This window comes from Pipra filicauda, unplaced genomic scaffold (genome assembly GCF_003945595.2).
Source record: "Pipra filicauda isolate LSUMZ 115617 unplaced genomic scaffold, ASM394559v2 scaffold70_size2993248_pilon, whole genome shotgun sequence".
In the NCBI taxonomy this organism is placed as follows: domain Eukaryota; kingdom Metazoa; phylum Chordata; class Aves; order Passeriformes; family Pipridae; genus Pipra; species Pipra filicauda.
The window spans coordinates 1,626,382-1,652,466 of NW_024104876.1; the positions used below are offsets into that span (position 1 = coordinate 1,626,382).

At 48.4% G+C, this 26,085-nt stretch overlaps 2 protein-coding genes and 2 long non-coding RNA genes across 5 annotated transcripts in view; 1 reads left to right on the forward strand and 3 right to left on the reverse strand.

Annotated features, from left to right (window-relative positions):
• The window catches only part of LOC113984621, a 31,427-nt gene extending 25,450 nt beyond the window's left edge, over window positions 1-5,977 (reverse strand). The window contains exons 1-3 of one of the 2 annotated variants that reach the window (XR_005566388.1): window positions 5,596-5,977; window positions 3,895-3,973; window positions 2,736-2,829 (exon numbers count right to left, since the gene is read on the reverse strand). This is a non-coding gene — a long non-coding RNA (uncharacterized LOC113984621). Of the gene's footprint in view, window positions 1-2,735; window positions 2,830-3,894; window positions 3,974-5,158; window positions 5,574-5,595 lie in introns of those variants that run through there. The other variant, XR_005566389.1, reaches the window with a different exon arrangement.
• Window positions 708-2,720, reverse strand: LOC120324795. The gene is made up of 2 exons (XR_005566390.1): window positions 1,805-2,720; window positions 708-1,511 (listed from the first exon to the last, which is right to left on the reverse strand). It is a non-coding gene; the product is annotated as an uncharacterized LOC120324795 (long non-coding RNA).
• PARP16 (poly(ADP-ribose) polymerase family member 16) lies at window positions 5,545-11,197 on the forward strand. Its single transcript, XM_027714738.2, has 6 exons — window positions 5,545-6,051; window positions 6,898-7,035; window positions 7,783-7,989; window positions 9,156-9,327; window positions 9,711-9,852; window positions 10,480-11,197. The coding sequence occupies exons 1-6, from the start codon at window positions 5,560-5,562 to the stop codon at window positions 10,622-10,624; spliced, it is 1,296 nt and encodes a 431-aa protein (XP_027570539.2). The 5' UTR covers window positions 5,545-5,559; the 3' UTR covers window positions 10,625-11,197.
• Window positions 11,198-11,227: 30 nt separating this feature from the next.
• GNRHR (gonadotropin releasing hormone receptor) lies at window positions 11,228-20,260 on the reverse strand. Its single transcript, XM_027714737.2, has 4 exons — window positions 19,667-20,260; window positions 17,931-18,440; window positions 17,227-17,428; window positions 11,228-16,948 (listed from the first exon to the last, which is right to left on the reverse strand). Exons 2-4 carry the CDS (start codon window positions 18,435-18,437, stop codon window positions 16,542-16,544), a joined length of 1,116 nt encoding a protein of 371 aa, XP_027570538.1. The 5' UTR covers window positions 18,438-18,440; window positions 19,667-20,260; the 3' UTR covers window positions 11,228-16,541.
• Between the last annotated feature and the right edge of the window lie 5,825 nt (window positions 20,261-26,085).

Genomic DNA, 26,085 nt, shown 5'->3' on the forward strand with positions numbered 1-26,085 from the left:
CCTCACTGCATCTGCCTTGTCCTTCATCCAATCCTAGAATTGTTTGGGTCGGAAGGGATCTTAAAAATCACTTCGTTCCACCCCCCTGCCATGGACAGGAACACCTTCCACTAGACCAGGTTGCTCAAAACACCATCCAATGTGTTTGAAAGAAGTGAAAAGTTCTTTTATTCCCTCTACACAGTGACCCACACAAAGTTGAACATGGACTCAAATGACTGGTGGACACACTGCCTTTCAAGTCCTGGTATCTCCCTTACTGCACAGAGAGCAAAAGAATAAGGGTACATGGGCCAAAAGGTACAGGTTGGTCTCGTGGTTAAAGCAACAGACTGGCACTCAGGAAATTCCAGGTGGGACTCTGGTCCTCTCCCTCAAAAAGGGTTGGAATCTAAAGTAGCCATGAGGACTAGTCTGAGTTTTTCTACAGATTTTGAGTGGCTTTGGGTAAATTGCTTACTCACCCTCAGTTCCCATTCCCTGTGCTTGCTGGGATACTCATGCCCATTTTGCTGGGATGCTGCAAGGATTATCTGGTATTTGGAAAGCTCTTAAATCCATGTGACTCACAAGTAACAATTAAATATGCTCCTGCTTTTAGATCAGAACTACAATAATTGAGAGCTGAGCACATTTTGTTTCGATTTTCCTATGACTGTCTGAATTCACTGAGACAAGTGACAGAGAAACGTGATACATCAAATTCATGACTATTTCCAAAACAGTTTACTTTAATCTGAGCAATTGGAAAAACGCTAAAGGCAAGACTATTTTACCCAGCTGACTTAAGGAGGCCGTTTTATTCCATATTTCTGTTTTCAATAAACATCCCAGGACAAACACGTTCCCTGCAGCAGATCTATGCAAAGGACAAAAAGCCGTTAAATCCTAAGGGGGGGGGGGCGAGAGGGGAAGAGATAAATAGTTTACTTCTATTATCTTTACCATATGTTCTATTCCAACTGGATACACATAAACAGCATGTAATCTTCAAGCTCAGCTTTAGACCCTTTGAAGTGACCTGACCATACTACTGATTTATTTCAAACTAACCTTTCTCTTTGAACCCTAGGTCAAGGTTAATTCTATAATAAAACATACCTTATACAGCTGGCTGTTCCAGTGGTGCTAGCAAGGAATGAAGCCCTCAGTCACAAGCATTTGTTTCACTGAGTGTGGTATTGTATTTCTATTTTCCCTTCCCTGTATTAATTTCCTTCACAGACCCTAGTTAAGGGGAAAAAAACCTCTTTTCCGGTCCATGAGATCAATTTTAAACACACTGGAATTAAATGAAGACATTTAAGCCACATTTCTTTGCTGAAATGCATCCGCCAACACCAGAAACTATTTTTATTACGGTCTATGTTTAATAATCAGATCTTCCATTTCATAAGAAGCCGTACAGCCACGTTATTCAAACTCCTGCACTGGCAACGACCCTTTCAGTATCTTTTACAAAACCATCTTTGCACTGAATCACAGCGAATCACCAAGGATAGCTTTTCTATCTAGGAAAATAAAATGGGAAAACGGAAATACATTTGAAAGGCACTTCTCAGAAAAGCAGAAGAAAGCTCCTTGCCAGTGCCCCCGCCAGTCTTGCCTGTCTGTAGGTATTAAAGGTAGAAGCCCTCCAAGCAGGGGTACAAAGATGTGGGAGAAAGCTTGGGATGTGGGATGCAGTCACTGGGAGATACTGAGGTGCACAACATACTGCTGAAGGGTTGCTCATCAAGTTGTTTTTAAAAGGACTGGAAAGATGCTTTTGAATCTCAGCCTCCAGCCCACAGCATGTACTTACAGCACTTAAAAAGCCACAACACCAAAGCTAAACCAGCAGCTGTTCCATATTTCTCCTGACTCCAAAGCCTTGCCAACATGGTGCCTCCTGGAGCTATTGGGAGAGGGATGAATAGAATTCTTCTAGGTCTGGGGCTTCTGCAAGGCACAGGCTGGAAAATCTTATCTGCTGCAGGTAACACCAGGGGGAATTGTGCTTCCCCTCCAAAGGAACAATGACTTTATCCTCACACGTTTTGCAGGCCTGAGTCTACAATGGTTGATGTTCAGCATCAACAGCACACAAAAGGTGCACCACCCCTAAAACCGGCCCAAAAAGCTTTCAGTGCTTCATCTCTGCCTTAGGGGCTGCTTTGTAAAACAGGGTTTAGATGAGTTTGAGCAGACAGCACTCTCGGGCAGCATCGATGCAGCAAACTTGTTATCTCATCAATATCTGTCATTGCCGAACGCAGCTGAGCTTGCCGTAATGGAAGTACCATCCATTTGGAATCCCAAAGGTAGGCATCAGTTTTGGATCAATGCTCTCAGAATCCCCATTAACTATTATGATGCCAGTGATGTTTTAGATCTATTTTGGGTTAATTTCTTTATGCCAGGACAAGGCCACAAAAGGTCTTCACTGCACTCTTAAAACAAACAAGAAGTAGTGGCACTGTAAGCCCAGCATCCCCAGAACCGACACGGTTCCAAGGAAACCCTTTTCCTTCCAGCTCTCCACTCCCAAATCACCATGCTGTCTTTCTCTTCCAGCTTCTCCTCGGGGACTATTGCCTGTCCCCACTCCTTAGTCACATGCCAAGATGTCCCCCATAGCAGAGCCCCAGCTGACAGTGCCCTCCACACCCCGCTCTGTCCAAAATGACAGCCCCGGGCATGCTGGGAGGTAAAAGATACAGCATGCAGAAATTCCTGAACAGGAGAGTCTTTACCTGTCACAGGGATATCAGCAGTACTCCTTCTCTCTCCTCTACCACAGTGAGTGGTATCTTAAATGAGATCACTGGAATGATATCAGTTCAAGAGCTAAAAATAAAAACGTAAAATTCCATCCAAATGTCTTGAAAGAGACACCTCTACCATTTTCTAATCTTCTTAAACAGGCATCAAAAATTATTACACCTAATGATTTATTAGTGAATGAAATCAGCCAATTAGACAGCCAAGAACTGATTTTTCAAAAGGATCACACAGAACAATTTAATATCATGGGAGATAATAAACATGTCCTGAGCTGGATCACTGAATGATGTCGCTAACAGCCTGTCAGAGATAGCAGATATTTACAGCAGAATAAGGCACCACATCAGATAAAGTAAAATACATCCTCTCAAGGATATAGAAATACGGAAAGGAATTGCTCCAGCTGCATTTTAAGTCTGGGTAATTTCCATAACTCCTGAGAAAAAGCTTTGTGTGGTGCTAGACCTCTTCTTAAGTCACCCATCCATGCTCCTGGTATGCAGGAGACCCTCTGGAGCAAGCAAGGGAAAAATAGCACAGACCTCACAGGCTGGATGCTGTTTTAAAGAAAAAACAATATCCAGACAACTAGTAAATTGGGTAACCTAAAACAAAGGTACCTTTAAAATCCTTTTATCTACACATTGCCACTAGATGTGAGACCTAAGCAAGTATTTGTGCTGTTCTAGGATTGATGGCTTCCTACTGAAGCCTTGTTCATGCAGCTGTTACTGAAAGACACTTTTTTGATAAACTCGTAAAAAGCAAGTAAATAAACCTGTAAAAAGCAAGTAAATAAACCTATAACTCAACTTGATTTATATACATCATTGCGAAATACTTTGCAATTTAATGTAACTGTGCACAGCCTACGATCTATCTGGTCCTATCCAGAATTTTGAAACCTCCTTATATCCCCAAGCCATTTGAGTGGGTGAGTAAGAACAGGAACTCTGCACTTGAATGAAGTCCACATTTTGTTTGCTTTGATACCAGTTTGCCCTTAGACGGGATGTAATACAGCTGGTGTTCCTGTTTACTCTGAGGAAGGCTGCAAATTGCACCTCCACCAATCTCTGGAGATCCAGCTGTGAGACAAGAGCCCAGTAGCAGGTATCCACAACTGACCTTAACATTTTTCTGAGTATCTGCAATAGTCCGTGTGTCACCTGCATCAGTTATTCCATGGATATGTGCAATATTCCTCCTGAATGAAGAAATCAAGAAAGGTGTTAGAAGATATCCCACAGAGCGAAATATTTCCAAAATTGTACTCAGGAGACCAACAGCATTTGGGTTGAGGAGACCTCCATCCTGATGATGGTGATTTCTAAAACATTTTGGAACCGGAGAGATGCTTCTCAGCACTAACACTGCATCAGGGAGGAACACTGAGCCCCAATCTCAGGCAACACAGTGAACGCCACCTGGTGAAACCACTGGTAAGAGGTTCAACTAAAAAGTAAATTCCTCTCCCTTAATCCTGCAACACCAGCTTGCAGAGATGACTCAAACAAACCTGGATTCATTCACAAGGCTACAAGTTTGGATGATAAAGGGAGCTGTTGAGGAGTAATGACATCTACATGTTTTTGACATAAGGAAGCCTGTTAAAATTAGAGCCACATAAAACCAAAAAGCAGCCTCCCTGGATGACCTTTCTGGCTGATCTGCGTTGCTGTTCCACACGAATGCAGTGCCCAAGCTGTGAGTTTGCATCTGCCATGCCCCAGCCTGGGACGCTGTGCAGGGGATGGGGCATGAGCCATCTGACATGGTCATGGTGCAACTCACATCCCAGTACACTGCCGTCATCTCCCCACTGTCCCCTGCCTTGGGGTCCTGATGCTCTGGTGTCACGGGTACAGAGAGCTGGGCTCCCCTCCACATCCCCCCTGCCCCATGGGCCTGTCCTGGTCTATACCTGAGGGGAAGGTGACACTTATCCCCCCTGACCCATAACCCCTTTCAGTTCCTATCTGAGAGGAGGATGCAAGCGCCCCCTCTCCTATCTGAGGGGAAGGCACCATTGCCACCTAAACTCTCCCAGTCTCTACCTGAGAAGACATCATTTCTCCTCTGTACCCCTTTCATGGTCTCTACCTGAGGGCGAGGGGCCATTTCTCCCCAAGGCCCTTCTCCAGGTCTCCACCTGAGGGGTAAGCACCATTTTCCCACTGCACCCCTCTCACAGACTCTACCTGAGGGGAAGGTGCCATTTCCATCTACACTTTTCTACTGGTTGATACCTGAGGGGAAGGTGCCATTTTCCCACTGTATCCCCCTCCCAGTGTCCATCTGAGGCAAAGGTGCCATTACCCTCCGTATCCTTCTCCCAGTCTTTGCCTAAGAGGCAGGTGCCATTCCCCCCGAACCCTCTCCCAGTCCCTACCTGAGGCGAAGGTGCCATTGTCTTCTTTACCCCTCTCCTGGTGTCTAATTGAGGGGAAGATGCCATTGCCTCCCGTACCCCTCTCCTGATCAATACCTGAGGGGATGGCGCCATTTTCCCACTGCACCCCCCTCACAGTCTCTACCTGAGGGGAAAGCACCACGCCCTCCTCGTACCCCTCTTCAGATCTTTACCTGAGGCGAAGGCACCATTCCCTTACTCTGTACCACCTTCCTGCTCTCTACCTGAGAGGAAGACGCTATTGTCCCCTGTACTCCTATCCTCATCTCTACCTGAACTGAAAGTGCCATTTTCCCCATTAGCTGCTCTCCTGGTCTATACCCGAGGGGAAGGCGCTGTTGCCCTCTGTACCCCTCTCCCAGCCTCTACCCGAGGGGAAGATGCCATCGTCCCCTGTACCCCTCTCTGGTCTCTACCTGAGGCGAAGGCGCCATTCCGCCCGCACCTCCCTCCTCCCCGTCCCCGACGAACGGCCACAGCGGCCGCCCGCCCTCGCTCCCTCCCAGCCGTGCGGGCACCGGCAGCGGCCGAGCGCGCGGGGCGGGCGGCGAAGGCAGCGGGGCGGAGCGGGGCGGAGCAGCGGGGCCATGGAGCGGCCCCGGCGGCGGAAGGGGCGACGCCTGCGGGGCGGGCGCTGCCGCCGTGTCGGAGCGGCCGGCGCTCGGCAGCCGCCGCCGGGCATGTCACCGCCCGGCCCCGGGCCCGGCGAGGCGGCCGCGGGCGCCGGGGAGGCGGCGCGGCGGGACCCGCTGGCCGCCGACCTGCGGTGCAGCCTGTTCGCCGCCGCGCTGCAGAGCTACAAGCGAGACTCGGCGCTGAGGCCCTTCCCGGGCCGCTACGCCAGCGGCGACACCAAGGACTTCGAGGGGCTGGTGAGTGCCGGGGAGCAGCCGCTCCATGGGCGAGTCGGGGCTGCCCGCTGAGGGGAGGGTGGCGGCGCCTCGGGGGCGTGGATGAGGCTGGATGAAGGGTTTATCTAGTCACAGGATCCAGGTTTAAAAGCACAGTTGGGTTTCTGAGCGATAAACCCGCGCTTGGAAGCGCCAGCGTGGGGGTGTGAAGTAGCGAGCGATGGGTAACAGGTAACGAGAGGACGAGGGGAAGCGGCCTCAAGCTGCCTCGGGGAGGTTTGGATTGGATATTAGGGGAAATTTCTTCGCTAAATGGGTGGGCCAGCACTGGAACAGGCTGCCCAGGGAAGCGGTTGAATCACTGTTTCTGGAAGTGTTCGGAAAACTTGTACATCTGGCGCCTGGGGACGTGGTTTAGCGGTGGGCTTGGCATTGCTGGGGTAGTGGTTGGTCTCGATAATCTTAGACTTAGTGTCTCTGTGATTCTAAGAAGTGTTAGAAGAGCTTGCCCCTACATGAAATTCAATTAGTATCGAAGAGTTTGCATATTACATGGCCTGAACACCCCATGTCAGTCCTGCTGCACATACTGCCCTGTGGCAGCTTGTCTTCTCTCAAGAGTGTGTTTGCTTGTTCCTGTACATACCCTACAGATACTGCCGGTAAATATAAATATTTGTAACTTCTCTGGTATTTGCCTTCAGAGCAATTGACAGACTTTCCCACAAACTGGATAGAAATGTTTATATCTCAGAACAGAACCTGTTTTTCAGTTTGTTGGGGTGAAATATTGTTTTGTTTTCACTAGAGGTCCCTGTTTAATCACAATGGAATGAAGGAGCTTGTGCTAAATGCCTCTGTTGTTAGCGTGCAGATATCGATGCTCTACCAAGCCTAAAAGAACTTCTGGAGTCTGTTCCAAACACAGAAAAAAGGACCTGGGATCTGTTCAGTTGGATTCTATCATCTAAAGTGTTCACGATACAAAGTACTAAGAAACATGAGGTAAATTTTGAATTCTTAAAGTCTAGATTAGAGTTTGTTATTTTAAGACAAACTTGCACTTCAGGGAGTATTTCCTCCTGCCAGAATTGGTTATTGTGAGAGCTTGTATATACAGAGGTGGTTGTTTTGTATGCAAATAAAATTTTCAGGAACACTGGTTGGAAGAAATAGTTATCACTGTCAGTTGTTGATGATGGGCAGTGATTGTAGTTGGTTACTTGCATTAATGTAGCATGTATGTGAATGTTCTAGACCAAGATAGCCCAAGCTGTGTGTCACTGAAAAAGACAACTCTGTCTTCTGCCTTCTGCCCCCAAAATGGAAGGGTTCAGCACCACTGAGGTACTTCTGTAACAGGGATCAAAATAGTTGTAGAGATTAGCAGCAAGATGAAAACAAGTTCTGTTTTCACTTTTTTTTCTCTTCCAAGATCAGCTGATGAATGTATCATCTGCGTAGCCAAAGTAGAATTGTGATATCGTCCTTACGTCATCAAATAATTCATAATCACAGTTCAGGGTTGTTTGTTTTTTTTTTGGAAAGAAGAATTAGGGTTTAACTTTGATAGCAAGAAACTGTCAGAATTTTTACTGTCTGCTTACTCCTTCTGAATTGTGACAGTGTTGAATTCTAACTTGGAAAAGCATAATCAGAATACATCAAGCAATGTGAAGGGACAGGAAGCAGAATTTCCACTGAGTAATCTGACCCCATAAACCAACACTCATATTCCTTCCTGTTTTTAAGTATGAGAAGATCCAGGAGCTTACAGGGATGTCTGGGACTGCAGTTCCTGCTCCAGACTATCTCTTTGAAGTTGTATATTGTGATCAAATGAATACCAAGTTTGCTGAGACCAAGGGAGAGCGGGACCTCATCTATGCCTTCCATGGGAGCCGCCTGGAGAACTTCCATTCCATCCTGCACAACGGCCTGCACTGCCATCTGAACAGGGTGAGGCTCCTGCTATTGGCAGTGTCTTCTCTTTGTCACTTGCAGATAGGGACACTTTTTAAAAATAGGCCCAGAATCCTTCTGGGGGTGTGAAATGCGCTGATGATCTTGTGCTGCTGTTTTCACTTCAGCGTAGGCCTTAGTGGATGGTTGTGTTGGATTTTCTAGTGCAGCCCAAGGGTAAAAACTGGAAGTGGCGTGAAACCCTTTTCTCCAGCGTGACAAATTATGACTATCCTTTGCTGCTTTGTAAGCAAGTGTAATTCCTCTGAAAGTATTGGCTTGTCTGACAGCCTGCAGCTGGAGAGTGCCTGTCCAAAAGGGTGGAGGAGGATAGTGGCCCAGGCATTGTAGAGATTCTCTCTTTCTGCATGGCCTCTTGTTTAGGTCAGCAAAGTTTTAGGTGCTACTCACGAGTGGAGCCTTCTTTAAATGGCCTGGTTTAGGGAGACATCTCGTAGGATTTGCACCTCTTCTGATTTCAGTGGAAAGGCAGTTGGAACTCCTGACTTTTTGTGTCAGCTGTAAGTCAGCTTTGACACAGCACCTGCTTGACCTTCCAGTCAACCTGGACTATGCCTTTTCCCCGCATTCTAGATGAGTAATGGCTTACCGGGTACAATGGACTTACTGGATTAACAATTTTAGCCAGTATGGCAAATCCTCTGATTCCAAGTTATTAAAACACTTTTATTTGAAAGGCATTCATAACTGAAAAGTACTTCCCTCTTTTCTAGTAAAGCATGGATTTAATCCAAGTAAGGCCTTGCCTTGTTTGGGGAGGCTGGATTATTTAGATGATGACAATCTCAATAAATCAATGAAATGCCTTTTAACAGCAGGGCAGTCATGTTGATGTAAAATACTTATGCTGGCAAATGAAATCCAAATCTGGGAAAACATGAATCTGTCCACACCAGGGGCTGTGCCAGACAGATAATTTGAGGGATAGGAGAGGGCAGCAGCCCCACCCCGAGGAAGCTGTGCCAGGACAAAAACAGTGCATGTTTTTGTTTGGCCTTTCTGACCAGGCCCAACACGGGTCAGAAAAGCCTTTTGTAATTTACCTTCAGAAGCAGAACTGTCAGTCTGAAAGCAAAGAACACTTGTATGTTGTCTGAGGTTTGCACTAGAGGATTTTAGGACAGATTTCTGCTCCGTTTCAGACGTCCCTGTTTGGTGAAGGCACCTATCTGACCAGTGACCTGAGCCTGGCTCTGCTCTACAGCCCTCACGGTCTCGGCTGGCAGCGAAGTGCACTGGGCTCTGTCCTCAGCTGTGTGGCTGTTTGTGAGATCATTGACCACCCAGATGTGAAGTGCCAGGTGAAGAAGAAAGGTGAGTCTACCGCAGTAATAACTCTGGGTAGTAACTACATCTGTACTTCATGTTGTTTTTCTTTCCCTGTTAATATTAGCAGCTCCTTGAGCACTGGGTGGGAGACCCACCTCCTTGTCACCCTGGTCTGGGCCATAATGTCATCCATACCAAGGATGACTAGGAGTGGTATAGCCTCAGGCAAACTTCTCAGTCTATTCTTGGATGCTGAGGGATTCAGGGGAATACCAAGACTAGATCTTTGGTTATCTCGTTCCCATTCTTCTGGTGGGTGTGTATGTGTGTGTTGGTTGCTTGCTTTTTTCACAGTTGCTTGAAGTTCTGTGTATTTTGTTTGCTTTTCTGTTCCCCCTAAACCCTCTTCTTTTCTCCTCCCAATTCAGATTCAGAAGAAATAGACAGAAAAAGAGCAAGAGTGAAGAACAGCGAAGGGGGGGATGTACCACAGAAATACTTCGTTGTCACAAACAACCAGCTTTTACGAGTTAAATACTTGCTAGTGTATTCACAGAAACAGCATAGGAGGTAAGAGTTCAGCTGTCTAGAGTGATGAGTGTGCTATAACAGCCAGATAAACACTTCTCATTGTTGAAAAGCAACACAAAACAAGCAAAAAAAAAAATACACTGCACTGCCAGAATTTGTTTTCAGCCTGTTTCCTATGGAATTGAGGCTTACAGCATCATGTTGCCTCTGTCTCACTCTTTGACGTTCTCAGGCTCAGCTAAATTTCCTTTTTCACCAGACCTGTAAGCACTTACTATCTTTGAGAGCTCAAATAATCTGTTTGTGGCAGGAGACCAAGAATGAAAGTCTGGTGAGTGTAGCTCTTAAAACTGGGGCAGGTTTAATTCAGCTCTTATCTATCCTGAGTGGCAGCATTCACTCGGCTAATCAACACATGCCTGAGGGCCAGGCAGCTACAGCTCCAAACCACAGAGAAAGGTGTGAACATGGGGAGAAAAGACAGGATTGTGCACGGAGACTTAGGGAAAAGGGATGTGGTGAAAATCAGGCTTTGTTAGTTACAGGGATTGTGGAACAACTTCCTGTTTTTATTGCATTCTCTTAACCACTTAATGAAATCTAAGGTACTCTTTGCCAAGGTATCCATGGATCTCTGACAGAATCCGTGCACTTTTCCCTTTTCAGGCCTTCTAGTCAATCTTCCTGGTTCTACACCCACCGTTTTGCCATAATGATGATGCTGTACCTGCTGTTGTTGATAGTGATTGGGGCCAGCAACTCGCCAACCTTCATCTACTACTGGCACAGAATGTTTGACTCGGAGAGATGAATCACCCGAGATAATAAACTGTTATTTTCACCATGTGCCTTAAGAACAGCTGATCTGCAATGCACTGCATCTGTTCCAGAGCTCTGGAAGTCGAGGTGCCTGGAGCTTTCCAGTTCTGTCACCCATGTATTAAATCCACGGCATCTCTTCATTTTTTTCTTATTTCTGTGTTCCTGTGATTCATGAGGATGCCTGGTACAGCTGAAAAGGATCATAGTGGTGCAGCCTAGCATGAACCAATTGTTAAGGGTCCATAGGAAAAAAGGATATTTAAGATTAATAAAAACAGTGTGGAAACACTCAGGTGTAACTTATTTTCTGTCAAGCTGAGGTATGTTTGCACAACTGGGAAAGGAGAAATTTTCTGTATGTCAGGCAAAGCAATCTGTTAGGAGTCCTATCAGTATGTCCTCAGAAAGTGAATTTAGTGTTTAGAATGTATCTGTGCAGATGGGATCACTTTTTAAACTAACTTTGGCCAGGAACTTTTATATTTGAGCATAATGATTGTAAGAAAACAAAACCAACAAACCAACGAGAAATAAAACAACTGCCAAAATGGAAGAAGTTAAATGGTTTCTAGTATGGTTTTTTTCCCCTCTGTAGAACATTGTTGTGTTTTAATCCCAGCTGGCAGCTAAGCAGAAATCCAAAGCATAGTCCCTACACTACCTGCTAGGAGGAAAATTCTCTCTACCCTGGACAAAGCCAGCACAAACATCTACAAGGCTTGTGCTCTCAGCCATGATGTGTCTTGTCCTTGGTTAGTGTGCAAATCAGACAAACTCAAGCTGTTCATCATCAATGCTGAGTAAGGATTATTCTTATCAAACTGGGGATTTGTTAGAGAACACATACACAGGTATGCACAAGTTGTGCAACAGACACAGAGGAACACCTTCCACCTCCTCACCAAGTCGTTTGTTACATAGCAAACTACAACTACCAGAAACAGAGAAAGGAGAAAAGAACGATCCTCTGATTGTTGCCCGGGCATGGGATAACCCCATGAAGACCCAGGGAAGTTGTAGGCAAAGAAAAGCCAGATATGTGCCACAGTTCGGTCTTGATAAACACAAGTTTTCATTGCACAGTGAACCCTAACCACAAAAAATAAAAAAATCTCATCACATTTCCAGCAAATGAGTCTGTGATTGCTCCCTTATTCATTAAATATTTCAAAGAAAATCTCTTCTTCTTCTGATGCTGTTCTGGTACCTAACTGCCAGAAATAATGTCCTGGTGATCAGGTTTTCTTAACTCAAGGCTGAGAACAAGTTGATTTCCAGAAACCCCTCTTCTTGGTGGCTGGAGCTAGACATATTTATCCCAGTTAATTGTGCTGCCAGAACAAATTTATTTATTCACCATACAACTTGCAAAACAAGAACATTATAATCCAATTCCCCATTGCCTTTTACAGCCCGTTAATAATGCTCAGTGTCAAAGCATGTTGTGGTGCCTCAGCCCAAGAAGTGTCCATGCTAATTATAGCAGTGATTTGCAATTAAAATATACGTGAACTTAATAATTTATTGTGCAACAGATTCAACTACTTTATAGTAGTTTACTCCTTGGTATTTCAATGCAGAAACTTGGGGTTTGAGACACGTGGGTCCTGGGAATAGGTGCCCATTTTTGGTCCACCTCAGCATGTTATATTAAATATTGTGCCATATAAATATGCAAGTTTAGGGGAGGTAATGTGCCAGCCAGAAAACCTAGAGTATTTGATGCTGGGTAGCTAAAAGCTAGGTACTGGGTAGGTAAAAGCCTTATATGCCTGAAAAAAACCCCATCTTTTGGAACAGATGGGCTATTTGGGGCCCTTTGGAAAAGGTGGAGGTTCGGCAGCAGTTGTGGGATGGCTGTCTTCTGGCACTGCAGGGAAAGGCAGAGACCTGGGAGCTCCTGAGCCAGATGACAGGAACACAGCAAGGATTTGAAGCTCTTTTCTTAGGGTTTCTTTGCATAGGAAAGTTTCTGAGAATAAGCAAAAGGAGTAATAATAGCTTCAGGCCATATCCCCGGAGAGAAAAAGCATTGTGGGGGCTCATGGCAGACATGCACAGTCCAGCTCTGCAATGAGATCAGCAGGTATTAAAGGAAAAAAACAGCCTTTTCTGTCTTTATCAGTTTGAACAGACTTAAAAAAGAAAAAAAAATAAGGGGGGCTGCAGGTAGAGGCAGAGTCCTGATATAGTGTCTGGAGTGCCCCTTGGAGGGCTCATAGCCCCGTTCCTCGCTCCCAGGCCTGCAGGGATGCTGGGCACAGCCTCCTCCGTGCCCCAGCTCCACAGCTGCGGAGCAAGGCAACGAGAAAATATTTTAAATACATCTAAGATGCTCACATTCTACCTAGTGGGCTGGCAAAATACTTAACATCCTACTCCCACGCTTGTTTTCTGTGCTCCCTGCTGATTTCAGCATGTGTTTCCCAACGTGGCGAGGTGCAGTCAGCTGGATTAATGTGGGTATTGTGCTGAGTAACTAACAGTATTATGAATTAACCCCAAGGTTTGTGTTAGCCTCTTAAGCCACTTGCGTGGCTCTTTGAACATGCACAGTGCTATGAAAACACTAACAGGGAATGAATCAGAATTTCCTCCCGAACAAAGGGCCGCTGTGTCTGAAACGGGCGGCCCAGGGTGAGGAGTTGTAAAATATAGAGCTACCTGTGCTTATTAATGTGTTTGTTACATTACTGTGGTGAATATTAAAGAACTGTTACTGAATCAGACAAACTTGATCCTGCTGGGACTGCAAGGAGGAGCATGGCAGCTGGTGCTTTCTGGTGGGGATGAGCAGGTTTCGTGGGAGGATTTTCCTCCCATAAGGGGAAATATATAATATACACAAATATAAGGGGTTTTTTTCACTATATATATGTATGAAGAACTCAGGAGCCAGCTGAGGAGAAGGGCTGTTGGAAATCAGGGGTTTGAGGCAATATGGGCAGAGAGGGAACCTCTGAAGAAAGGACCACCCCCAGGGTGGGGAGAAGCAAGGGGCTGCGATTCATGCTCCTGGTAAGTGATGCAAAAATCATGTGCTCTCTGCAGTATGAGCAAATTTAAGAAAAGTAGAACCAGAAATAAAGGAATATCCAAACCAGGCCTAGCTTTGGCCCACCTATGGCAGGACCCAAACCCAGGTCGATCCCAGCTCCCCCAGGGAGGTGCTGCCCACCTGCTCACTCCCCCTTCCCGCATGTGGAGGGCACACGGCTTGGCAGCATGTTCTTCCAGTGACATTTTCCTTCTCTCATGAAAACTGTCACTTTGGGCACCTTGCCCACTCTCCAGGCTTCCCAAAATGTCCATTTGAGCACCAGCAACAGGAGGGAAGGTATCAAAGAGGTGAGAAAAAGGAATAGCGCTGGAGTGCCTGCAAGCATCCCAAGGGATGTGCCATGCTTCCCCTAAGGACCAAGGTATGTATACTAGCCAGCATCCCAGTTTTCCTACTCTTCATAGTGGTCTTTTCCATCCTAAAGGATTCTAAGATCATTGAGCCCACCTCAAGCCAAACCTGCTTCAGCCCTCTCACTGTATCCATGGGATGTAAGGGTGGTGGATCCCTCACAGAAGAGAAAAAGTGCTTCTTGCTCCTCAGAGAAGATCTCCAAGCTCTCCTGCTGCTGGGCAAGAGAGGACATGTGGTCTTAAGTGCATGAGCAATGCCAGACCTGTTCCCTCTCACTCAGCAAGAAGTGGATGAAGAAAATTTTCAGTAAAGACACTTTCCTGCTCATTGAAGGCTTGCCAGAAAAATCAACACACCTTTAAGTTCTGCCTCCCATCAACCATCATAAGCAACATATACAGAGAGACCAAAGGAGTGTTGATGAGTATAGCTTCTTCTACTGCCAGCCATCTCCACCACCTTACAAGAGGCCCATTTTTGCCAGCCTGGCATCAGCCAACTCCTGCATTGTGTAATTAACCTTGAGCAGGACGAGCCCAGGAAAGTCATACTGTGATTACTCATCTTGTTGGAGTTTGGATGCTTCCTAAATGGCTCACACTAATCTCCACCAGTTGGTCTGGGCTCCTGCAGTTCTAATTGATTTTTTTTTTCTCCTTGGGTAGCATGTTTAGCATAAATTGTTAGCATGGGGAAAGGCAAGTGCCCAACATCAGACTACAGAGCTCACCTTGAGCACTCTGGCTTCCCGTGTCCTCATTGCCCACCCTCAGCCAGCCTGCAAGGACTGCTTACCACCCCTCCAGCTTTAATAATTTGTTATCTGGGGCACTGGGAGACCAGTGCAGATCCTTTTTGACTGATGGGGAGCCATCCCCTCTTAGAGACAAGATTGAGAAAAAACCCCCTCAATGCCCAAGGGAAATTTGCTTTCTTGGGCAGAGACATCTTCCAGCTCCCTACACATGCAACCACAGCAAGCCAAGAGTTGTTTTTAAAACAAAGCTCTTTCATCCTGATAAAGTCCAGATGCTTGTTCAAAGCTGAGGTGGCCACAAAAATAGCCAAGGAAGTGCCTCCTGCCAAGTCCAGAGCTCCTGACTGCCCAAAGTTTCACAAAACTAAAAAAAAACCCCAACAACCCACCTGGCTCAAAACTAAATTTCTCTTCAAAAGGAAAAAAACACATTTAATAACAATCACCAGAGAATGAAAAAAGAAATAATCCACTATTTCTAATTACCTGGAAAGGACAACACAATTGAAAAAACCCATCTCTTCAATGCATACCCTCCACGTTCTCAAGCAACCTTTGGCACCGTGGTAGAAAGCAAATAACCCATCTTACTCACCACAGCTCGACTGACTCCTCCAGAAGCCTCCTTTCCCCTCACAGTGCAGCCAAAGACTGTCAGCCCCCACCTGGCACTGATAACTACTGATGGGCCCCTCCATCCACCAGCTGTTTCCCATCACCTTCCCTGTTGGGACACTTCTGGCATCAGCTGTGGGGTGTCTGCACCTGCCCTGCTTGGGCAAAGCCAAGGGGCTGGCACTGGGCTGGCATTGGGCAAAGCAAATGTGTCCAGCAAGTGGTCTGCAACCTGCCAGCTCGTGCCCTGGGACATGGGGACAGAGAGGTCCAGAGGGGTCCTGGGCAGGGTCATGTCTGGTTGTCACTCTCTGATTACCCCAAACACCCTCCCTCCTGGTCAGCCCTGTGTCCCAAACTGCTGTGTAAGGATGCGTCCATACCATCCCCTGCACACCAGAACATGGAGCAGGGACTGTTTTCCCTTCTGGTTATCTCCAAAAGGGAGAAGAACCCCCACCTTATACCTATCCCACTGTGGTTCTTTGTACCCTTCTTGTTGAAGTCAATCCATCCCCACAGAACTAATGCCCTTGCATTAGTCAACTCTCAGATACTTAGATCTTTCCCAAGGCTTGTCACACAGCCATGGGAGAACCAGGCAGGCTCTGAGTCAGGAGATCCGAAATTTCCAGGGAGCTTTTCCTACAATGGGTGGAGAAAACGGAGTAAAAACCTGTGATTGCACCTTTGCAGCCTCAGGGTGACACCGTCCATGCATCTCCACACCGGGGTGTAGCTGCAAGGGGCACTTGAAGACTGGACACCCCACAGACATGGCCCTGGACCACAGAGGACATGGCGAGTCTCCTCCCAGGGGTGGATGCTGGAAGTGTGCAGAAGCTTGACCCCAGAATCAGGGATAGACCATGCATAGGGTACAAAAAGGATGTTTTTCTAGTCGTCACAGGGCTGTCAGAATATGGCAGAATGACCATAAATACCCCCAAATATTTTTCACCCTGAGTACAGGCAGGAGATGCATTCCCTGTTCCTGGCCAGAGACCCTCACCCACCAAAGCTGGGTGGCAAACCTCCTTAGAACAGTCTGCAGAATGATCCTACGGGACAAAGCAGCCCCAAAGCTGTGCCTCCCTTCTCCTGGTGGGTACCTCTCCATCAGACTGCACTGGCAGTTGTCCCATTGGAGCCCCCTGAGGCCACTCCACCATTTACAGCACCATCCTTGATGTTTTTCTCTGAGGCTGAGATGGGTTTGTGCCTCTTGTGCCTGGTGATGGCTGTTTCGATGCCCCTGAGACACAACTGCACATCCTCCCGAAAGGAGGGGGTGTAGAGTCCATAAATGACAGGGTCTGTGCAGGTGTGCAGCAAGCCAAAGAGGAAGAAGCTGTGGTTGACATACTCTGGCATCTTCTGAATCATGGCTGGCTGGAACCAGTACCACAGGCCCAGGAGGTAGTATGGGGTCCAGCAGATGATGAAGGTGGCAACAATCACTACGGTCATCTTGAGAGTCTTCATGCGTGCCTTGGAGATGTGGTCATTCTGACTTCTTGTCAAACCTGCCAGGGAGAGTCAAAGGGATAGTTGGAGATGGGGGGAAACCAGGAGAACACAGCCATCTTTGCTTGTGCTTTATCAGAGCGGGGAGACCATCTCGTGGTCCAGTCCATGGCCCACAGGAAACAGAAGACAGCAAGGAACAAGGTCAATTAGTTTGTGTAAAACCCCTTAACTGGTTTTTCCTTCAAAGGGTGTGGGGACAGACCAAACAACTCCAGGCTGGAGAAGGTTCAGTCATGGAGTCATGATGGACACTAAAGGGCTGGGACCTGCTTACCTTTATTGATCTTTAGCTGCCTACTGATCTCCCAAAGGATCCTGATGTAGCAAACAACCATGACGCTCAGGGGGGTGATGTAGAGGGTGGTGAAGGTGAACATGTTGTAGACAGTTTCCTCCCAGTGTGCCCGGAAGCTCCCGTGCGTGACACACTGGGTGAAGTTCCCTCCCGGAATCGTGTGCAAGTGGAAGAGGAAAAGCTGAAATGGAGAACCAAATAATTACTCAGAGAGGATTTGGAACAGGGCCTATGTCCTGTGCATGGAGAGCAACTGGGATAGGGGCTCCGGGCACCTAACTCATGGTTTGGTCAGGATGGATGGGATCTAACAGCTGAGAAATCTTGTTTTCTCACCATAAAGAATGTTATTATGGTCAGGAACTGTTCAGATTCATCTTGGTCTGCTCCAACATGTTTTGCAGTGGTACAGTGTGGATTTTTAGGAGAAGATTACCATGTGCACAAGGACTTAAAGCATAGTGGACACTGTTTTTCCCCAGCCCTGATGGTGGCACTGAACAGGTGCTGTGAGGAAGGTGCAAAGCAGCCCTGACCACCCAGCACACAACCACGCTGCTTCCCTCAGGCAGAGCCAATCCGGTGGCAGGGGAATCCATGGATTGGGATGGACTGGTTGGGAATCCCTTCTCCAAAACCACCCCAGCCTGGGCAGACTCCACAGGGTAGGCACAGAGCCCTACCTGGGGCAAAGCCAGGAGCACGCTGCCGGCCCAGGCGGCGCGGAGCAGCATCCCATTGCGGCGGTGAGCACGGGAGAAGGGATGGAGCACAGCTGCGTGCCGGTCCAGGCTGATGACCACCAGCACCAGGGCGGCCGCATACATGGCAAAGAGCTTGAGGAAGTTGAGGACCTTGCAGGAGATGTCCCCTCCGTACCACTGCACTGTCACATTCCACGCCGCGTCCAGGGGCATCACTGTCACCGTCACCAGCAGGTCGGCCAGAGCCAGGCTGAGGATCAGTGGCTGCACGTGGGATTTCCTCCTCTTCCTCAGCAGGCTGCCCAGCACCGCCGCGTTGCTGCCCGCCGCCAGCAGGAAGAAGATGACTGTGATGATCACACGGACCTTCGCTGCTCGTGTGAACCGCGGCTCGACCCAGTACTGGGGGTAGGCAGAGGCTGAGACATTGGTGTCCTCCCACGTGGTGGGGCAGTGGGCAGATGAAGGGAGCTGCTCCTCGCTCATCCCCTGCCGAAATGCGAGTGGCAAAGTGAAGCCCTTCTTAGGGGCTGTGTAGCGTGCTGCAGCTTCAGTGTAAGGAGAAATGGGGACAGGGTGGGATCTGCACTGGAGGCACCAGCAACAACCTGCCAGTCCTGTCCCATCCCGTCTTGTCCTGTCCCCTCTGTGTTGCCCGTTTTGCCAAGGCACCACATCCCCCAGGTCCGGCCACCCTCCCTGGCTCACACTTGCTGTAGCTATAGTGACTGCTCACACAGACATATATTTTTAGCTCCTTGTGAGGCGGTTGAGCAGCTGGGAAGCAGGAGTGGTGGCCAGGACCATGGGACCAGTTGCTGTCTGCCAGCATCCTGCTGGGAATGGGTCATGCCAGAGCTGGCTGAGCCTGTGCTGGGGCAGCTGTGCTCGGTTCAAGGACTCATCCTTCCTAAGGGGGTTTGCAAGCAGGGATCATCTTTTCAGAAACCCCACGGCCCTTTCCATTAATGTGTTAAATCTTAATGGTCCACCTCTGGTGCCGGATCTGGGGCCATTGGTGGGAGCAGACAGGGGTGGTCAGGAGGGGAAAATGGGGATTCCACACTGTTCAGGGACTGACAGTGGCTCTTGGGAGAGGATCACAGTGGAATTTAGGAGCCTGGACTTTCACAGGACCCTGGCAGCACGAGCTCAACATCTCTGTACCTTTCTCTTTGTAAGGCAAAGCAGGAGGAGGAGGGGAAGATAGAACCCCCCTACACAGGGGTGGCAGGGGGGTGATTAGCAGCATGGTGGTCCCCCGTGCTTGATTTGATTGCCCTTTTTTTCCTGAGCAGACCTCCCATTTAAAGGGCTAATTCTTCCACCTCTTGGGAATATGAGCTCTTAACAGTCTCAGCTGCAGGCACAGTACATCTCTTACTGTTTCAAGCACCTTCCTGTTTGCTGATCCCAAAATAAAGCATTCCCCACCTTTGCACAGATAACAGGAGCAGCAGAGATCAAATCTATCTCCCCAGCTCTGCAGGATGTTGATGCCAACACCTTGCAGCAAACCACCCTCCTCCAGCCCCACCACCCGCACCCTGAGCCCCCATTCCCTCGCTGCCTTCACCCTCTCCCTCCCCAAAGACCAGCCCAAAAAACAACAAACTGCAAAAATAAAAGGCAGTTTAAAAGTACCAAGTTGCTTTCTGTCTGTCTGGAAGAAATAAGGAAAAACCCATGTCCAGGTCTGGCTGATGGGAACATACCTGGCATATGCATGCCCTGATGCCAAGAGAAGACGCTCCGTGTCTTTCCCACGGGTCTCCCACTGCTGCGGTGCTGAGTCAGGATGCTCCAGTGTTTCTTTGCATCACCTCCCTGCAACAAACCTTGAAGCAGTAAAATCTCCCCTTGCCAGCGGCCAAGCCGGGAGCGACGCTGCTGTTAGCACAGGCGTATGCAGGCATCTGGAGATGGGAATGCTGCTGCAAACATTCCCTGCACTGGCAAACCGAGAGTGGGACACGCTGAGGTGGGCACCCACGGGCAGCCTGGCTCAGGCAGCCACCACCACCCCTGCCCTCATCAGCTTAATGAGCTGCCCTATTAATGAGCAGGCGGTGGGGATGATGACAAAGCTGCCGTAATGCAAGAAATGGCCAAAATTCAAAATATTGTGGCCAAATGTGGCCCTGTAAGGGATAAGTGCCAATACTCCCTGCACTGGTTTGCTATAAATACAGGAAAATGAGTTAATTATCCCTGGAGTTGGTGATGAATGTCCCGTTGCTCAGACAACCGGGAGACTCACAGACACACACACACCCACCCCCCCTCAGCAATGCTCCTGGACCACACGGGTCTGTGGGAGCATCACAGGTATGTGCCTGGACTGGAAATGCTGCAAGGAGGGGATTAATAAGAAGAAACTCGGGGCATTTTGCCACTATAATGAATACACTTTTTTTTTCTGCACTCTATCAGTTCCCATCTTCTTCTTTCTATGTTTCTTGCAGCATAAGGCAGTGAGAGGGAAGGACCTTGAGAGGGACAAAGAGCTCACAAGAGCTTAAAAAATATGATATGCAATGCAAGGGCAGGGAGGGAAACTGAGGACACGGTGCTCCTCTGGCCAGCAAAAGAGCTGTAGGGGTGACAGAGGGCCAGCCCCAAGCCCTGCTGGGGCCAGCACCAGCAAACACATTCCCAGTGGCACCTTGGGGACTTTAATGACATGCAAATAGACCTTCACATCTCCTAGGCTATTAAATTAAGGAGTACATGGTGTACAGATCCCTGCAGGTCCCAGGCTGGCAGTGGTGGCTCTGCATTTTTCCCCAGGAGGAGGAGATTCACTTTCTGGGATAGGTTTTCCATCATTAAACCCCTTCCCACTTATTTTCAGGAGGAAATGCCCAAGTTCTGAGTGGGGTTGCACCATCTCTGAAATTGCTCTGCTGGCAGGAGCACTCCTGGGCACAAGCAGAAAAGGATTTTTTCCCCTTTGTGGGTTTACGAGTCATACTGTGTGGCAGTGGGAGCAGCTCATGAGAGCAAGAGATGCTGCAGGCACCGGACCACGTTCACCCCAGAGTCCCCTAAAACCTCCATGACTTCTGCATGGAACTGCCAAAAGGGATCAGGCTGGAAACTCGAAGCCACAGAGGGAAATTCCTGGATTCAAAGTGCTTTACATCCAAGAGGAAAGAAAAAAACAAACCCACCATTAGCACTGCCCATGGGCACCAGCCACTCCTGCAACGTGGGAGGGGACTGTCCCCATCACCTCCTTACCTGGCAGGGGCATCGCCCCTCAGTGCCACAGGAACCAGCCTGGTCCCTGGGAGAAAAATAGCAGAAAACCCACAAAGAAGTTGGGTGGAAGCCTGTTAGTTACAGCAGCCACCTCCTCCAGGTGTTGGGCTCCTGCTTAAAGCTGAGATTCGGCCCCACACACTCATCCTTATTTTTGCTTTCGTTTAGCCCTTTGCACCTGCACGAAAGCAATTAAATAGCGAGTCAGGAATGTATTCTGTGTTTGTCCTTCGTTCTGGCTGCCGGCCTTTTTGTCTAGAAATGTCCTCCTCATCCCCGACTGTATGATGCAAGAGAGGGACAGGATTTTTCTTGGGAACTGTAAGTCTTGCTCATGACACAACAAAGCCTTTAGTCCCTGTTCAGAGAGGATTTTTTTAGCATACCATCATGCAGAAATGTCCTGGGCATGCATTAGCAATAAGTCTTATTTTAAGGGTGGGGTCCCTAATTGAAATGACTATTTTTCTCCGGCGTTTGCACAGTAACCCCCTTGTGTTTTCTCCCTCTTTTTTTTGTTCGTCTCCTCAAAGGTCAGCTTGGATGTTGTCTGCTCAGCAGCCTTCAGCCGAATCTCTGAACACTGGTTTAACAATCAGAGTGGTTTGGTCTCCAGGATTAGGAAACAGTGCTGGCAGGAAGGGTTTGTTTCCATACATCCCAGCTTGGCTCTTCCCAAAACCCTCTCCTTTTGGGATGGTGCCCCAGTACATCCCCAGAATTGCAGCCCAGCACTGAGTCATGAGGGGACAGAGCATCCCCCAGCATCCCCAAATAGGACTTATCTCTCCAGATCCCCACAGATCATCCCAGGATGCTGGAGAAAACAGAAACCAGAAAGACACACTGGGTAGCACAGCCTCAGTGGCAATTTCTGCACGAGCAGACCTTAAATAAAAGTGTTGTGTTTTTCCATCGGACATCCCATATAAACTGGGATCTTATCCAGGGAAAACAGCGTGGGATATAGTTTCCATTAACCTAGTGCAAATGCGGGGCAGGGAACCTGCTGCTGTTTATCCTGACAAATCACTGCCAGGGTCTTGGCTTCCCAAAAAAAGAAAAACTTGTGTTTTCCCCTCTGAGAGAAACTCCAGCTGCTGGGAATTATGGGGGAGTAACAGTGGGTGATTCTTTGGCTGGACCCATCACCTGCACCCTCACTCCCTGCACCCTCACCCCAGGCAGGTGCTTCTGCCAGGCTGTCTGCCAAAAACTCCCCTATGCTCAGAAAAACCTCACCATTTCAGGGTTTTTTTAAATTCTGATATTTTTCCCCCTCCAATTCTTCTCCTCCTCCTCCAAACCTCGAATTGTCTTGTCCAAGGAAATTTTTGTCTCATACTGGACTCGAAACAGAAAGTCTAGTCAGGGACATCTGACATGCAATGTTTTTGTGAGTAAATACCAGCGTCCATGAAGTCATTTCCCGGGGTTAGAAATGAGCTCACCTTTGGAACGGCTTCTCTTCTTACCCAAAGTTCACAAGTCAAGCAGTTGGGAAGCTCCCAGTTTTCTACCTTCTCATTAAATAACAGAATCATAAAACCCAGCACGGTGCCCCCTCTGGCTGTATGCTGCAAACAGGTCCTGAGCAGGGCATCACCCAAAATTCTCTAAAATCTCTGCAGCAAAAGGCAGAGGCTCAGTGGTCACCGGGGATAAACCAGCACCTCATTCTGCCTGCTCAGCCGGCCCTGGCCACTCTGCCGAGCCTGCCAGGGCGGATGGTAATTACTGCTCCTCTGGGGCATAATCTGGGTCATCCCATCCTCCTCCTAAAAACCTTTGTTTAAAGCAGAGGGAGGGATCTCTCCTGCCCTCCGGGCTCAATTACTTAGTATATTGTGTCTTTAGACCATTTCTTGGTGAAACAATGTGCTGTTTCTCATTCAGCTTCCTACATTGAAGCCTCGCTGATAAAAGCCCTTCTCCGAGCAGAGATCGCACCATCGGACAGCGGTGCTGAGGAAATCATGCTCAAACCTGCTGCAATTCCCACCTTTTAAGACCCTAGCTGGTGCTTCTGGTGCTGCTGAGCCCAGATGTCCAGAGCATCAATCCCAGGGGTTCCCCAAATTCACATTTTCCCATGAGGAGCAGCAGCCCTCAGGGTCTTTCCTCCATCTTTCACCAGGATATTTTGACCAGAGCAACATCCCCTTTCCTCATCTTTAAACTGGGCAAGAGAGAGGAGAGAATTTATCACCCCAAACCAAACCCTGCGGTCAAGCTCCAGGAAACATGTTGGGATTTGGTGCCAAGTCCCATCTGCTCACCACCAAGTGATAAAACCTGGTTTTGTGCATGCATTGCCACTACACCCACAGCTCATCCTCCTCACAGCAGCTTTGCTTCCCTACCCAAGCTGGAATTTATTTGTGGGGAGAACTATTTGGGAACTTTCACATGGCACCTCAGTCCCATGATGGTCCAATACCCAGTAAAGCAAGAAAATGATCCATGGGGTGGATGGAGGGGCCATGGGTCCCTTTCAGCTCTGGCACAAACTGATCTGGCCACAGCTCCCACTACCCTAACTGGGTATTTTTCTTGAGTTGGAAGAAATTATGAAATTCCAATGTTTTTGTTGTGACTAATCATGGAAGTGAACAATTTTGCCCTTGTTTTTGGACTGGGTTTAGTTGCTCTTCTTGCCTTTGCCTTCTGTGCCCTCTTTTATCCTCCTCTTTTTCTATTTCCTGTGGGACCTGTCCATCACATTGCTCCGAATATTCTCCTCCCTCCAAGCTCCTAGATTGGATTGTGTGTCTCCAGGCCATATTTCAGTGCTCCTTTTGGATGCTCCTTCCAAAACATGTGCCAGATTCAAGGGCTGGTCTGCTTTGTTGCACTGGGGGAGAGGTGAGATGTGGGGAAAGCCAACGTCCCTGAGGGACCCTCGGCGGTGTTACCCGGGGCTTGCAGTAGCAAGAAGCAGGGAACACTTCCCCTGACAACTCTTTCCCATGCACTTCATATCTCCAAGCAGTTTTCAAGGCTTAAAACCACCCCTGGGTCAACTTTATGCAGGGACATGATTCTTTCCTAGGCATTTTGGAAAGGATCAGTGGCTTGGTGGGGCAGATGCCATCAGTGCTGAATTTAATGAGCCACAGAGATATAATTTCTGCTCCCTGTGTTTACCCTTCCGCAAAAAACCTGCTCTGAGCCAAACGCTGGGGCCGCAAGACTCAAGTATCCCTTGGGATGAGCATCAGTGCTGACATCTCCTCCCATCTGGGAGGCAGCGCTCAATCCAGTACCGGGAGTATCGCAGTGAGTTTCTCTCCAGAAGGGCTCATCTCCCATGCTGCCTTCCCAACCTGCTCCTGGCAGGTTTCATCTCAGCCAGGCCAAGGTGCTCACACTGGGAGCTTCCAGTCCTTCCTTCAGCAGCACTTGGAACCCACCAAACCCTCTGGTGTGCTCCCGGCAAACACACATTCACCCTCAGGCGAAAGCTGATATGGCCACGTATTCCAGGGGGAATCCCAGCAGCGCTGGAATTAGCTCGGCAGAGACCGGCTTTTCCGAGCATGCCCTTGGCACGACGCATAAGGTCGTGAGATATTTTACATCTCCGGTCGCCCCCATGACCGCAGGCACTCTGGGAAGGGGAGGCATTTCCATGCTGTCTCCTGCCAGTGCAGATGGATGTTGGCAAACTCTTTCGGAGCTGAAACCTGGGGGTGGATCGGCACCAATTATCCCAGCCCAGGCTCAGCTCCACATTGCTCAGTGCAACAATTGCCCCGAAATAAATTCCCAAATGGTTCGATGAGGAGTGCCCACCACCCACTCAGCTGCATCACCTCCACTTTCTGCCCATTCCAGGTAGAGGCTCATCTACACACTAAAAAACCCCTTTTAACCTGAAGCTCTATTTTCATTGCCGTCGCTGTTGCCTCTGGTTCAGCTTACACAGCCTACACCTCTTCCATGTGCTCCCATTTGATCCCTGCAGAGCAGGAGAAAGACAAACTGGAAGATCCAAGCCCTCCCCTGCACACTCATGGATCACACAGGATTTTGCTGGTTTTTAGGAAACACTGGCTGATGTTTTGCTGCTGTAAATCACTGTGAATCTGCCCACCTCGACCTGGTTTATAGCAAGAAAACCAAGGAGGAAAAGGCACAGATGAGACAAGGGATCGCCATCCCACGGGTGGGAGGCTGTGCTCCATGGCAGCATGGGTGCCCAGCCTGGAATGCATCCCAATCCAAAGCCAATGCCCGTAAATAAGAGTAATAAATCAAGGATTTCTTCAGGAGCAACTAATTATCCAAATCAACATGGGCTTCGACACAGGATGGTCTTTGTCCACCAAACCCTGTCCAGAGCTAAAGCAAACAGCCAGCAGGCTGTGAGTTGGAGCTCTGCTCCTGCCCTTCCTTCATGGTGTAAATGTCCCCATTGAGGTGCTGCCCTGGCTTGGACCTGACCACATTCCCATCACACCCGTTCCCATCCCGCGACCGCTTTTCCATCATTGATCTGAGGTTGTGCAACAGCTCAGGCCCTGCCACAAGCTCACATTTGACAGCAAAATGTTCCCAGCAAATACTGGCATCATTTCAGCACATGGCCCTGCAAGTGTCCCCGAGCAGTTAATGCTCCAGGGAAAGGTTGGGATGTGCATAACTCATTGAGGGCTTGAAAATAATGGCCTTCTCCATCTTGCAGAGAGTTTTTAAATGAGCCAGGATTCTTACCTTAATTTCCCCAGCTCAGCAATGTAATTAAAAAGGGATTTACTATTGAGACACTTCCAGTGCTTTCACAGTATCACCCGTCTCTGCTCTTCCAAGCTGTGACGGGGAAAGAAAGACTGCAAATATGGGTATGGCATCCAGGAGGGAAATCCAA